We start from the raw sequence: 14,750 nt of genomic DNA on the forward strand, positions 1-14,750 counted from the left end.
GTTACCCTCAAAGAGGCCCTATTCAAGTTTCAAGTTTGTTTATTATTTGTCATAATAAAATACAGAATACTTTATGATGACATGCTTGTTTCTGTATGAGCCCCTGCGAGTGTGCTACATACAGTAAAAGAAAAGTAAGTAAAAAAAATAAAAGTTATTAAGAAGTAAGTAAAGGAATGTTCAGTCAATATACAATACAGAGTAAAATGAGTAACAGTGAGGTATACAATGCAGAGATGAAATGAGGTACAAAACTTAGGGTAAGGTGCAAATGGGGTATGAATGTATAGTGCAAATCTCTTTAATAATAGATCAATATAAAGTGTGTTAAAGTGAGTGATAAGGTGAGTGTTTGTTTAAAGTGAGTGTGTACATGTGGATGTGTGTGCGGTGAGTATATAGATGATGGGTTGTTACATAGTGTCAATAATGTCATTGAGCATCTTCCTGATGGCCTGGGGATAGAAGCTCCTTTTGAGTCTCTCTGTACTGGCCATGAGACTCTCTTTTGTCCCACTCGCTCCCCCCGTTACCCTTCGAGAGACCCTTTTGTCCCGCTCACTCCCCCCCCCCCCCCCCCCCGTTACCCTCAGAGAGGCCCTTTTGTCCTCTCGCCAGGCCGTCATTGTAAATAAGAATTTGTCGCTGATTGCCCGGTTAAATTAATAAAATGTGATGACTGTCTTCTCTCTCAGGGAGTGTGCGTCGGCGGCGTTGAAGGACATAGCTGTCTACTTCACAAGGGAACAGGGACAAGTCGCAGTGAGTAGGAGAGGGATGACTGAGAACCGTCCAGCTGGCCTGTGATAAGAACACATCAGACAAGACGTATGATGTCTATGACACGACTAGCGCAATCGCACACATTTACACAAGTCCTAAACGTGTTTGTTAATAGAACAAGTATACCAGGACCGTACATTTGTTTTGCCACAGAAAATGTGCTGTATGTTTAACATTGTGTGAAGATGTGATTCCACAGTGTGTCACTATATAATTGAATAGTGCAAATACCTGTCCTCAGTCTGGGTCCACATCCAAGGGAACACTGAGCAGCTACTTCCACCGGGAAAACAGACTGCTGACGATAGACTCTGAATGATCACATGAGCATACACACAAAAGCACCTTAACGGTAATAATAATAATAATAATAATAACTTTATTTGTATAGCACCTTTCATACAGGGGATTGCAGTTCAAAGTGCTTTACATCAGTAAGAAATAAGACATAAAACATCAGTGTAAAACAAGCAGCAAGAGCAAAGCATAAAGTGGGATAAAATAATGCAGCCTAATGCAACTCCTGTACAGTTTCCTCCCCTTCGGATGTAATGCACTCCTTACCAGCCTCCAGAAAAAATACATAGAACGACTCCAACTTTTTCAAAACTGCAGCTACAGTATAGGCTATATTAACTAGAACCAAGAGGAGAGACCACAGCCCAGTGTACTCTGCACTGGCTTCTGGTAACATTTAGAATCGATTTCAAGGTCCTCCTCCTTATATACAAAGCACTAAATGGAACAGGACCAAGCTACATTGCCAATTCACTTGTCAACTATGTCCCCCCCTAGAACATTACGATCATCTACTACTGCTGGTCTATTGAAGGTTCCCAACCACATAGCCAAAAGAAAATCAGGGATGCAGCCTTCTCAAACGATGCACCAAAGTTATGGAACACCCTACCTATGGACATTAGGGAGGCTAGATCTCTAAATAAATAAAGATTATTTAAAAAAAAAAAAAAAAGGCTAAAAACTGACCTCTTCACCATAGCCTTTTAATAAATTCTGCTGCTTTGACTCATTGCATCCAGACTATGATTGCTGTGCAGATAGTTACTATTTTATTGCACTGCACTATTGCACTATTTTACTCTTGTATTACAGTCTAGGGGTGTAACGATGCATCGATTAATCGAAATGCATCGATTCTAATGTGACGATTCAACTGCATCGATTTGAAAATGTTAGAATCGATTATAATCTAAATTAATCGTTTGCTTTTTTTATTTATTGACCTATAGTCCATTCATGCTGAGTGAATCAGTTCCCCCAGCCACATTAGTGTATACATCTTTTTGGGGGAATTAACTGATTGTATCTAATCGAATTGTGGTCAAATGAAGAGATTTTATGATGCATTGAATCGTTGCCTGAATAATCGTAATCGAAATTAATCGTTGTGAGGTCGCATCGTTACACCCCTATTACAGTCTATTTTTTAATTACCATAGAACTGTCAGACACCATTGAGTTGATTGAATAACGGAGGAATATATGAGAAACTGTGGCTCTGACAGCACTAAACATCTCAAATACTGCTGTGCTGAAGCACTTTGATTGCTGTACTGTAGATGAGAACTATTTTATTGCAATGCACTATTGCATTATTTTATTCTATTTTACTAACTATTTTATTGCACTGCACTATTTTACTTTGTAGTGATAATCAAACCGTAAACAAAGAGGCCTATTTAAGATCTTAGATCCTAATATGAAAAACGATGTGATTTAATGTTCTATGTCTTCAAGTCAAGTCAAGAGTTTTATTTGTCACGGCATACCTTGACTTTGTCTATTTTGCTGCTATCTATTTTATGCTTCATGTCTGCACTTTATGCATTGCTCTTGATCTGCCAATTTTGTGCTCATTTTATGCCTGTCTTTTTTTTTTTTGCTGTGAAGCAATTCTTGTATGAAAGGTTCTATACAAATACAGTGTATTATTATTAATTATTATTATAGTTTGCTTCATTACAGGGTGTGAATTTAAGTGTTCTCTAGTGCCTTTAGTCCGCTTTAAGGTGGTGGTGGTGGTAAGTTAAAGGTTGTGGTGTCGAAGCAAAACATGTCCGTGCATCTCACGTTTTTCTGAGTATGTACATTTTAAAAAGCTGTGACAATAAATAATCAGAATCTGTCCTCTGTCCTCTGTCCTCTGTCCAGGTGTTCGATGCCACTAATACCACGAGGGAGAGGAGAGTAATCATTAATGCTTTTGCAAAGGATAAGGGCTATAAGGCAAGTGGAGAGGTGTCTGTGCTGTTATCTAAACCACCAACCACCTCTCTCTCTCTCTCTCTCTCTCTCTCTCTCTCTCTCTCTCTCTCTCTCTCTCTCTCTCTCTCTCTCTCTCTCTCTCTCTCAGAAGGGCAGAAGGTGGTGCTCCACAGTACTTGATTAAAAATACAAAACAATGAAATGTATTGAAAGAAACCTTACAGATGTGTTCCATAGACTCTCAGGAATTGTGTAAAAATGATTTTATTTACTTTCCATGGGACCTTTAAAGATGAGTGTTTATTAAAGTGAGTGTGTGCATAATATGGATGTGTGTGCAACGAATGTAGAATGGATGGGTTAATGTTGTATAGAGCAGGGGTTCTCAAAGTCGGGGTCGCGACCCACAGGAAAGTCACGAGCCGCCGCGGGGGGGTCGCCAGATGATTTCCAAAATCTTTTAAAATTTTTAATCCAAATTATTATAATTTTTTTTTATGCAGTCAGGCCACTGAAATTAGAAGCAGGCCAGGACAGTGTTTCTAGTTGCAGCAGCACAATAGTTAGATAACCTAGGTGGGGAACAACCAGGAGATCACTGCAACTCACACAAGTTGGAGAACTCTCCAATGTGATTGGTGGAGGCGGGACCCTTACAAAAAACTGTTGTTGCTAATCATTGACACATGCTAGCCTGTAATAATCCCCCCCAGAAAAATCTACTTTGCATTTGATATATTGCAAATATATGCCATCACACACACTGGCATTTAAAGGGTTAGAATTATAAAATTAATATGTGGTGTTATGATCAGGGCTGAAGTTCAATAAAAGATTGTATTATTTTCAATCTGACATTACAAAAAAACTGAAAATCCATCAAAATCAGTGTTGTTGCTAATCATACATATGCTAGCCTGTTTTTTAACAATAATTTGTGATGCCATCACAAACACTGGCATTTAAAGGGTACAAATAAAAAAATGCCTGCACCAGAATGCAGGAAATGAAGTCTTTGGGACCCCCAGACCCCCTGCTTAAAAAGTGGCCTGACTGGGGCTATATTTCGCACTATATTTCCTGGCCTGAATGATTTCCCCAGTCCGGCCCTGGTTAAAAGCCTCCAATGCTTATTAGTGTGTGTGTGTTCGAACGTGTGCATGTTTCAACCATACATTTCCATTTATTAAAAAAAATATATATATATTCTTATTATTATTTCTTTTTTTATCTCCTATAATAGTGGGGGTCGCGGCTCTCTGACACCGTTATTTTTGGGTTGCGGCCTGAAAAGTTTGGGAACCCCTGGTACTATAGAGTCATTGAGCATCCTGATGGCCTGGGGATAGAAGCTCCTTCTGAGTCTCTCTGTACCGGCCATGAGACTAGCTTGCCTGACCGCAGCGGTGCAAAGAGGCAGTTGTTGGGTGGCTTTGACTATTCTCTTAGCCTTGGCCCTGCAACGCCTGGTGTAAATGTCCTGGAGAGTGGGAAGCCCACCTCCAATTGTGTGTTCGGCTGATCGAGCCACTCTCTGTAGTCTGCTGCGGTCTAGCAACTGAATTGTTTAATATCATCTTACAGGTGTTCTTTGTGGAGTCTATCTGTGACGACCAAGACATCATTGAAGAGAATATCAAGGTGAGAACCTTTTGAGTTATGTGTAACCTACTGTACAGTATATCCAGGGGTATGACTTTAGATTAGATTAGATTAGATTAGATTAGATTAGATTAGATTCGATTAGATTAGATTAAAAAGTATTGTCATTATACGGCACAAGTACAGTACAATGAAAAGAAGTTTGGCACCCAACCAGAGTGCAAATGTGACAGTAAAGTGCAATAGTAATATACAATGTACAGGTGATTAAACTGAATATTAAATATATAAATGAGTACTACTGAGTAATGGTGCTAATCAGATGTATGTACAGAGTTGTAGTATTGGGCGCTCTAGTAGCACACCATGTAACACGCTGCGTCGCGAAACGGACGACCCGGGTTTGACTCCCGGACCCGGCGTCCTTTGCCGAATGTCTTCCCCTGCTCTGTCTCCCATTTCCTCCTCTCCCTCTCTCTCTACCGGACTGCCCGGTAGTACAAACCAATAAAAATCTACAAAAACATATATATATATAAAAAAATATATATATATATATATATTACAGCATTAGTGTACATGAGTTATATGGGTTATATGCAGGTGTATAAGTAGGTATATAGAACGATTATATGCAGGTATGAGTCAAAGTAAACAGTATGTGCAGCACCAGGCGTTGTTCTGATCTGGGGTCTGTTCCAGCAAGTGTTCTTGTGTGATGTACCGCACATTGTATTGCTGTCTGATGTTTTCGGGTGTTATTGCTGTCATCTTGGCCAGGTCTCCCTTGCAAAAGAGATCTTGTATCTCAATGGGACTTCCTGGTTAAATAAAGGTTAAATAAAAAAAATAAAAAAAGTGAAGGTAGGGAGTCCACCAGACTATGTGTTCTGATCTGGGCTCTGATTTGTGTTTTTGTTCCGCAGCAAGTGAAGGTGGGCAGTCCAGACTATGTGAACTGTGGCCACGACGAGGCTCGACTGGACTTCCTCCAGCGCATCGCTTGTTACATGACGACCTACAAGCCCATCGACGACGAAAGGGACAAGTACAGAGCCGCCATTTATTTTCCTCCAACTCTTGTTTTGTTTTCTCTTTTCTCCAAATAGCTTCTCCAAATTGAATTATATTCAAATTATTCTATCGTTATTTGAACGTGAATTCAAACGTAGACAGATCTTCTCATTTCATAGTAAAAACAATTCATACAAAACCTGTGGGTTAAATGAGCTTTGGCTGATCATTATATGATATTCTGTACCCGCAAAAAACTAAAACAAAAGGCTGGCTGCCACAAAACAGTCACATCTAGAGACCTCAAAACCTACTCTAGCGAGGCCTTCAACCTTGAACTGGAGAGTCTGGACTGGTCAGATGAACTCAATGGTACACTGGTTGAAGAAACATGGCTTGGTTTCAAAACCAAATTCTCAGCAATACTAAACGACATGGCCCCCCTAAGAACCACCAGGGTAAAAAATCGCGCTGAGCCGTGGATGCACTCCGAAATACTGGCCGCTATGAAAACCAGAGACAAAAAATGCTCTGAGTTTCGTAAAAGTCAGTCAAAGCTTACTAAAAGCACGAGCAGTGAACTCCAAGCCCACGTGACTGAACTCAAACTAGAAAGAAACAGATTAAGAAACGACGTAAACTCCATGATCAAAACTGCAAAAAAGAATTTCATCAATGACAAAACTGAGGAAAACAAAAACAAACCACATGAACTTTGGAAATTACTCAATAATCAACTAGGATGCAGTAAAAAACTTAAAACCAGATTCTCAAACATAAACATAAAAACGGACAACACGCTCATCACAGACAAGCTGGATGTAGCCAATTACTTAAACATTTTCTTCACAAACATAGCCACAACACTGGTAAACAAACTACCCTCCCACTCAGGGCTTTATGGGGTAGAACACATAGTAGCTTACTACAAAAACCTAGGGGTCCGCAAGGACGACTTCAAGCTGGAAATGGTAACAACAGATGAGGTACTCAATAAACTGAGCGCCCTCCAACCTAACAAGGCCACTGGCCATGACAACATCCCCTCCAAATTCCTCAGAGACTCAGCAGCCGCCATCACCCCAATCATCACACACATAATAAACCTCTCCATAAAACAGGGACACGTCCCCAAGGACTTCAAAATTGCGAGGGTGACCCCTCTGCACAAAAAGGGCAGCAAATTAGACCCAGGCAACTACCGCCCTGTTTCTATTCTCACCTCCATCTCGAAAGTCATGGAAAAAATAGTCTACGAACAGGTCGAAAAGTACCTAGCGGAAAAAAATCTAATCTACGAATTCCAATCTGGCTTCAGAACATCCCACTCCACTGACACATGCCTTCTCTATTTGAATGACCACATCAAACAAGAGGTGGACGCAGGCAAATACTGCGGCATGGTCATGCTGGACCTACAAAAGGCCTTTGACACGGTCAATCACTCCATTCTGATTGACAAGCTAAAAGCAATTGGTTTTGATAGTCTATCAGTGAGCTGGATGCAATCGTACCTTGAGGGGAGGGAACAGATGGTGGAGGTAAACGGTACCCTATCCCCCCCCCTCACAGTGAGCTGTGGTGTTCCACAAGGAAGCATACTAGGACCGCTACTGTTCCTAATTTATGCAAATGACATGTCGTCAGCTTGTGACTGCAACTTGTTCCTGTTTGCGGACGACTCAGCCCTGCTGGTCTCTGACAAGAACAAGTTACAGGTTGAAAAAACCCTCAGCTCGGAACTAGGCAGAATCTGCATATGGCTCGCTGATAACAAACTATCATTACACATGGGCAAAACAGAGTCCATTCTCTTCGGTTCAAATAACAAACTCAGCAAGACCGACGGCTTCTCAGTTACAGTGGGTGACAATATTGTCACAAGGAAAGATGAAATTACCTACCTGGGTTCCATCCTAGAGGCTAATCTCTCCTGTGACAAAATGGCATCCAATGTAATAAAAAAAAGTCAACCAACGAACTCGATTCTTGTACCGGATCTCCTCTCTGGTAAACAAGAATACCCTGAAGACTCTGGCAGGAGCACTCATTCAGGGGTACTACGACTATGCTTGCACCTCATGGTACCAAAGCACCTCAAAGGCGCTAAAAACAAAATTACAAACATCTCAAAACAAACTGGTCAGACTACTGCTTGACCTTACTCCTAGAACCCACCTCACCCCTGCCCACTTTGACAACCTAGGATGGCTTAGAGTAGACGACAGAGTACAGCAACTTGCAATGGGCCTGGTCTACAAGATACACTACACGACCAAGGTACCCATGTACATGTCAAAATACTTCCCAAAGGTCAGTGAATACCACGATCACAACACCAGAGGGAGCTCCACAAATCATGTTAAACCCAGATTCGGCTCAAATAAGGGACTAAACACGTTTCGCAATTATGCCACATCAATGTGGAACGCCCTACCCAAAGCTGTAAAGGAATGTAGATCACTACCCACTTTCAAAACCTCTCTCAAGGGACACCTACGGGAGACTGCAATTCAACACTGGCCCCTGTAAATATCCTAACCCAACCCCCTCCAATGTACAGTCATTTACCTAGTATGGTTTTGTCAATAGTCCAATGTACAATTTTGTTTGTTTGTACAGTGTCTCCTCCCCCCCCCCTCAATGTACAGTTTTGCTTGTTTATACAGTGTGCCCCCCCCCCCCCAACCACCTCCAATGTAAATTACCCAGTATGGTTGTCAATATCCCAATGTACACAACCCCCCCCACCCAACCTCCTCCAATGTACAGTTTCTACGTCAAATGTATATACTCCCTTTTCTTGACTCCTTCTGTATCACAAACAGTACTGTATTTGCAAATCTGGTATGTCATAAATGTATAGATGTAGCAGTACTGACTATCTGTATGTCATGTATGTCATATATGTCCTGATGAATTGAAAATGGGGGACCCTGATGTAAACAAGATGAAAGTCTTTCTCTGGTCTGCATCCCCTTAACAATTGTGTGTATTGAGCTGTACTGTATTGTACCCATTCTGCAATCTGTTAATAAAGTTTTCAATCAATCAATCAAATCAATCAATCAATCAATCAATCAATCAATCAATCAATCAATCAATCAATGAGAGGAGGGCTCTCATCCTGGCCAGCTATGAGACACTGAAGAAGAGACGGTTGATCTTAAAGGAACACGCCAACATTTTGGAAAATTTGCTTACCGTCTTCTCCAGAGAGAGACAAGAAGATAGATACCAATCTCCTCTCTGTGCGTTCAGTAGAAAGCTATCTGGCTGCAGGTTAGCCTAGCTTAGCACAATGAATGGAAGCGGACATGGCCGGTTAGCCTTCGGGAAAGGTGTTAGTTGGACAATGCCTAGGCTAACCGGCCATGTCCGCTCCATTCATTGTGCTAAGCTAGATGCAGCCATTAAGTACAGAGCGCGGTGGGGGCTGTAGCCTTTGGCCTCTCAGCTATAGGTGTGAACTAAGCTATTGTTTGGGGTGACCAAAAGGGATTCTTCAACATAAGGGATGAAGCGGCTAGGTGGTGTAGTGGGCAAGGCACTCGCCACCAACGCAGGAGACGCTGGGTGCGAGCCCAGCTCTCGGTGTTGCTACCAGCTTGGCTGGTCGCTCATACTAACACAATTGGCAGTGTTAGCGGGTGGGAAAGCTGGTGGGTGGGTCCTGGTCGTTGTAAACAGCGACTCCTACAGTTCGATCGGGGCGCCTGCACAGCGAGGGAGGGATCTGGAGGGAGGTAGTGTGACCTTCCACACGTTACACTCTCCCAGTGAGAGTCTGCGCTGCCAGGCTGGCTGCCGGCTGGCTGCGCATGTGTCGGAGGAAAGCATGTGATAGTCTCCGGCCTTCCGGACTAACAGTAGGGGGGGGGGGGGGGGGGGTGCGCAACAACCAGGAAGGGGGTTGGGAATTGGCATAACGACTAACAGTGGGATGGGAGAAAATTCGGAAAAAGGAGGGGGGGAAAAGATAATAAATAAAAAAAAAAAAAAAAAAAAACATAAGGGATGAAATAACATCTTTTATATTTGTACCCTGGGCCCTAATTCATCTTTTTTGTATTTTTTTTTAAACAACAACAGGAAGCTTTCCTACATCAAGATCTTCAACCTGGGCATCACGTACCTGGTGAACCGCGTCCAGGACCACATCCAGAGCCGCATCGTCTACTACCTGATGAACATCCACGTCACGCCGCGCTGCATCTACCTGAGCCGCCATGGGGAGAGCGAACTCAACCTGCTGGGGCGCATCGGGGGCGACTCGGGCCTGTCCCCTCAGGGCCAGCAGGTCGGTGGACCGCGGGAAGACGAGATAAGATACCATAATTAGTGGTGGGACACGATTGAACATTTGAATCGAATTAATTCGAGACTTTATAGTTAATTAATCTAAATTAATCACATTTTAATCGCATATCAATAATTGCAAAGCAACATTTTTCAATTGAAATAAATTTTGGTGTACGAGGGAATCAATGAATATAATGTACATTATACATACGTTTAAGCAGCAAAGTCCTGTATTAGCTACTAACTACACAGACCAACAGATCAATGCGATTTTTAACAAAGTGCAGCCATTTTTGGAATAATATATATATAGCACAAAGGACCTTTTGTAAACTCAAGCACTTTCGAGGTAAAAGTAAAACGCAGTACTTTCAAGTACATTCCAGAACAGTTGACAATTGAAAAAAAAAATTACTCTTGATTGATCTCAATTTCTCTTATTTAAATTTTTTTTATGAACAAACCAGACCTAAGAAAAAAAGTTATTTGCGATTTATTATACTTTATAGCACATGCATGAGTCTGGTCTCCTTTGAAAGGTAACATTCTTACAGTAGTTTCTTACACAATAAAGAAAAATCATCATGCGATTAAATGCATCAATTCTTTTTACTTTTAATTCTTTCTGTAGTTAATTAATCGAAATGAATGCGATAAAGCCCCAGCCCTAAAGATAATGTAATGTAATGTAAACTACGGATGAGTCGGTCGCAGTCAACCAGCATTGACCATTTAATAGCTCAGCTGGTTAGTGCGGCCACCTGTGGATCCTATGGTCCCAGGTTCAGATCCACTCGGTTACATTGGTGATAGCGGTGGGATCTCACTGCCCTGTGATACATGTCACATGACCAGAAATGACACTGGCCAATCAGATTCGCAAATCGCCGAACTCCGTTGTAGAAAAATAACAGGCATCCAGGTTCATGTAGCGATGGGGGCGGGATCTCACTTCCTTAACCCCTGGGAAAGTGCGCCCATGGACGAAAGAACGTGCAAGGACGCACTTCTCGGGGGGAGGACATGACTCTGCAAAGTAAAGGTATCGGAAGAAAGTATCGTTTTGGTATTGGTATTAAATCACAGGTATCAGTATTGAATCACAGGTATCAGTATTGAATCACAGGTCAGGTATCTGTATTAAATCACAGGTAGCTGTATTAAATCACACAGGTATCAGTATTGAATCACAGGTATCTGTATTAAATCACAGGTAGCTGTATTAAATCACAGGTATTGGTATTAAATCACAGGTATCTGTATTAAATCACTATCGGTATTAAATCACAGGTAGCTGTATTAAATCACAGGTATCGGTATTAAATCACAGGTGTATTAAATCACAGGTAGCTGTATTAAATCACAGGTATCGGTATTGGAAAAATTGGGACATTTTCAAATGACACGAAGCTCTACCTTTATGTATGCCTATAATATGTAAATATATATAATTATTATAATAATATAATAATATCGGCATACATAAAGGAATATCTGGGTATCATTTGAAAATGTTTTTCCAATTATTTCCAATTATTATCTAATAATAATATAATTAATTATCTCCAGTATGCCATCGCCCTGGGGGCCTTCATCAAGAGCCAGAAGATCAAGGAGCTGAAGGTCTGGACCAGCCACATGAAGAGGACCATCCAGACTGCAGAGGCTCTGGGTGTCCAGTACGAACAGTGGAAGGCCCTCAATGAGATAGACGCTGTGAGTTTATATTATACACTATTACATTACTGTCGTCTGGTGAAAACCTTGTATCTCCAATTTGGTAATTTTATAGCTGCTGTAAGTGATAAATAGCCCTGCAGTAAACAGAAAATAAATGTGCTGGTATCCCTTCCCACGTTATCCAATCAGGAGAGAGAACCCTAGATTTCTTTTTGACTTATTTCAAGAAATCTTAGCAAGCCAAATTAGCTTACTGCACTGGTAGATTATTTTACTTGTTTCAAGGACACATTTGCTTAAAACTAGTTTTTATTTATAATTTGTCAGGCAATTTTTTCAGTGTGGAGTTCTCTCTCCTGATTGGATGAAGTGGGAAGGGATACCAGGAAATGTATTTTGTTTTTACTGCTGAGCGGAGGGACTGGGAGACCCATTTACCCAGTTACTGACCAGACATCTATCTATATCAGTGATGGCTGTCAAAATGTAGAGCTATTATTCATGTCAAATAAAAAAATGTAGACCACTTATTTTAACATGTAGACCACTTATTTTAACATGTAGACCACTTATTTAACATGTAGACCACTTATTTTAACATGTAGACCACTTATTTTAACATGTAGACCACTTATTTAACATGTAGACCACTTATTTAACATGTAGACCACTTATTATAACAAACTAACACCACCTTTAACGCTCTTACTTGAATTTAAAGTTGACTTGGCTCTCTATGTTGTGGAGGTCCATGACGCTATGAAACACATTCAAAAGCCAACGTATAACTTCAAAAGATACGTGGGTGTCATTCTGAACGTGACCTGATCCCTGTGCTCTTTTCTTGACCCTCCAATCACAACTGCTGCTTCCCTCGGACAAGGAGGGAAGCTACAGGTGTGATTGGAGGATCGAGAGAGGAGAGGCGGGGTTTGAGATTAGGACAGTTAGGTGGTTGTTTCTCTTCAGTCCTGAAAAGTTTGGCCGTTTGGAGATACGAGGTCTTCTCACAACAGCTGCGATGTATATGTTTTACATATCTTTAGCCAACATGGAATTATATATGCATTCATAATGCATCAGCTAAATGACTAAATGTAAATGTAACCGAACATACAATTGAAAGATATGTTCAGAATTTCACCGATACGAAATGTAAATATATTACTTATACAATAAGTAAATATATTACCTATGGCTATAACATACTGTACATTATGTACAACTCAGATACTCTGCATTCAGTTATATTTCATAACTCAAGACACCCTGCATTCAGTTATATTTCATAACTCAGACACCCTGCATTCAGTTATATTTCATAACTCAAGACACCCTGCATTCAGTTATATTTCATAACTCAAGACACCCTGCATTCAGTTATATTTCATAACTCAAGACACCCTGCATTCAGTTATATTTCATAACTCAAGACACCCTGCATTCAGTTATATTTCATAACTCAAGACACCCTGCATTCAGTTATATTTCATAACTCAAGACACCCTGCATTCAGTTATATTTCATAACTCAAGACACCCTGCATTCAGTTATATTTCATAACTCAAGACAGCCTGCATTCAGTTATATTTCATAACTCAAGACACCCTGCATTCAGTTATATTTCATAACTCAAGACACCCTGCATTCAGTTATATTTCATAACTCAAGACACCCTGCATTCAGTTATATTTCATAACTCAAGACACCCTGCATTCAGTTATATTTCATAACTCAAGACAGCCTGCATTCAGTTATATTTCATAACTCAAGACAGCCTGCATTCAGTTATAATAAGTTAGGGATGCTCGATATTGGCTTTTTTACCGATACCGATATACCGATATTGTCCAACTCTTAATTTCCGATACCGATATCAACCGATATCAACCGATACCGATATATGCAGGGTTCCCCCCCAAAAAACTGAATAATTTCAGGTAATTAACATTACATTTGTCATGTAATTAACACAACATTATGCATACTTTGACAATAAATAAAATAATCCTTTGTTCTTACTTGCTTGCCTGGGTAAATAAAGGTTAAATAAATGTAAAAAAAAAAAAATGTTAATAAAAAATAGTTTTTTTTGAAAACCGATACCGATATTTTCCGATATCACATTTTTATGCCAATATCGGTAGGCCGATAATATCGGACATCCCCATCCTGTTACCGTGGTGACGTTAGTGTTCTAACAGTGGGTTCGCTCCCTGCAGGGCGTGTGTGAGGAGCTGACCTACGAGGAGATCCAGGAGCATCACCCAGAGGAGTTCGCACTGAGAGACCAGGACAAGTATCGCTACCGGTACCCCAACGGAGAGGTGAGACCTCTTACTGTAACGGACGTACTGTAGTAGTAACATTCAGCACATCCTATTGTACTGGGAATCATCAAGAATGGGGATATTTTGCTGATAGTATCTCTATATCATTGTCATTGATAAAGAATACTTTCGTCATTGCATTTGCTTTGGTGCTAAGAGACGACGCAGGAAGTTAAAACTATACCCCTGCTGACCTATAGGATGATCTCTCTCTCTTTCTATCTCTCTTTCTTGCTCTCTCTTTCTCTTGGTCTCTCTATCTCTCTTGCTCTCTCTCTCTTTCTTGCTGTCTCTCTTGCTCTTTCTCTGTTTCTCTCCCTCTCTCTCTCTCATAGTCATATTGCCAGCTGTCTATTTTATTGCTCTATATCAAAAACCAATCAATCAACTAGACAATTATTTTAAGTTCCCTCTCTCTCTCTCTCCCTCTTCCTTCATCTCTCTCTCTCTATCTGTCTCTCCCTCTTCCCCATCTCTCTCTCTGTCTCTCCCTCCCCCCCATCTCTCTCTCTGTCTCTCCCTCCCCCCCATCTCTCTCTCTCTCTCTCTCTCTCTCTCTCTCTCTCTCTCTCTCTCTCTCTCTCTCTCTCTCTCTCTCTCTCTCTCTCTCTCTGACCCAGTCCTACGAGGACCTCGTCCACCGCCTGGAGCCGGTCATCATGGAGCTGGAGAGACAGGAGAACGTCCTGGTGGTCTGCCACCAGGCCATCATGCGCTGCGTGCTGGCCTACTTTCTAGACAAGCCAGCAGGTAGTCCTCTCTGCTTCCCTTCTGTGCTGCGTGCTGGCCTACTTTCTAGACAAGCCAGCAGGT

General features: G+C 41.2%; 1 protein-coding gene across 2 annotated transcripts in view; it reads left to right on the plus strand.

The window, feature by feature from the left end:
• The window catches only part of pfkfb1 (6-phosphofructo-2-kinase/fructose-2,6-biphosphatase 1), a 48,920-nt gene that overhangs the window by 28,173 nt on the left and 5,997 nt on the right, over positions 1-14,750 (plus strand). For both annotated transcript variants that reach the window (XM_084333902.1, XM_084333901.1), the window contains 8 exons: positions 696-762; positions 2,956-3,030; positions 4,594-4,650; positions 5,538-5,659; positions 9,718-9,925; positions 11,497-11,643; positions 13,830-13,934; positions 14,558-14,687. In XM_084333902.1, coding sequence (XP_084190028.1) covers positions 696-762; positions 2,956-3,030; positions 4,594-4,650; positions 5,538-5,659; positions 9,718-9,925; positions 11,497-11,643; positions 13,830-13,934; positions 14,558-14,687 — 911 coding nt within the window. The remainder of the gene's footprint in view (positions 1-695; positions 763-2,955; positions 3,031-4,593; positions 4,651-5,537; positions 5,660-9,717; positions 9,926-11,496; positions 11,644-13,829; positions 13,935-14,557; positions 14,688-14,750) is intronic.

This window comes from Notolepis coatsorum (genome assembly GCF_963971535.1).
Source record: "Notolepis coatsorum genome assembly, chromosome: 17".
In the NCBI taxonomy this organism is placed as follows: domain Eukaryota; kingdom Metazoa; phylum Chordata; class Actinopteri; order Aulopiformes; family Paralepididae; genus Notolepis; species Notolepis coatsorum.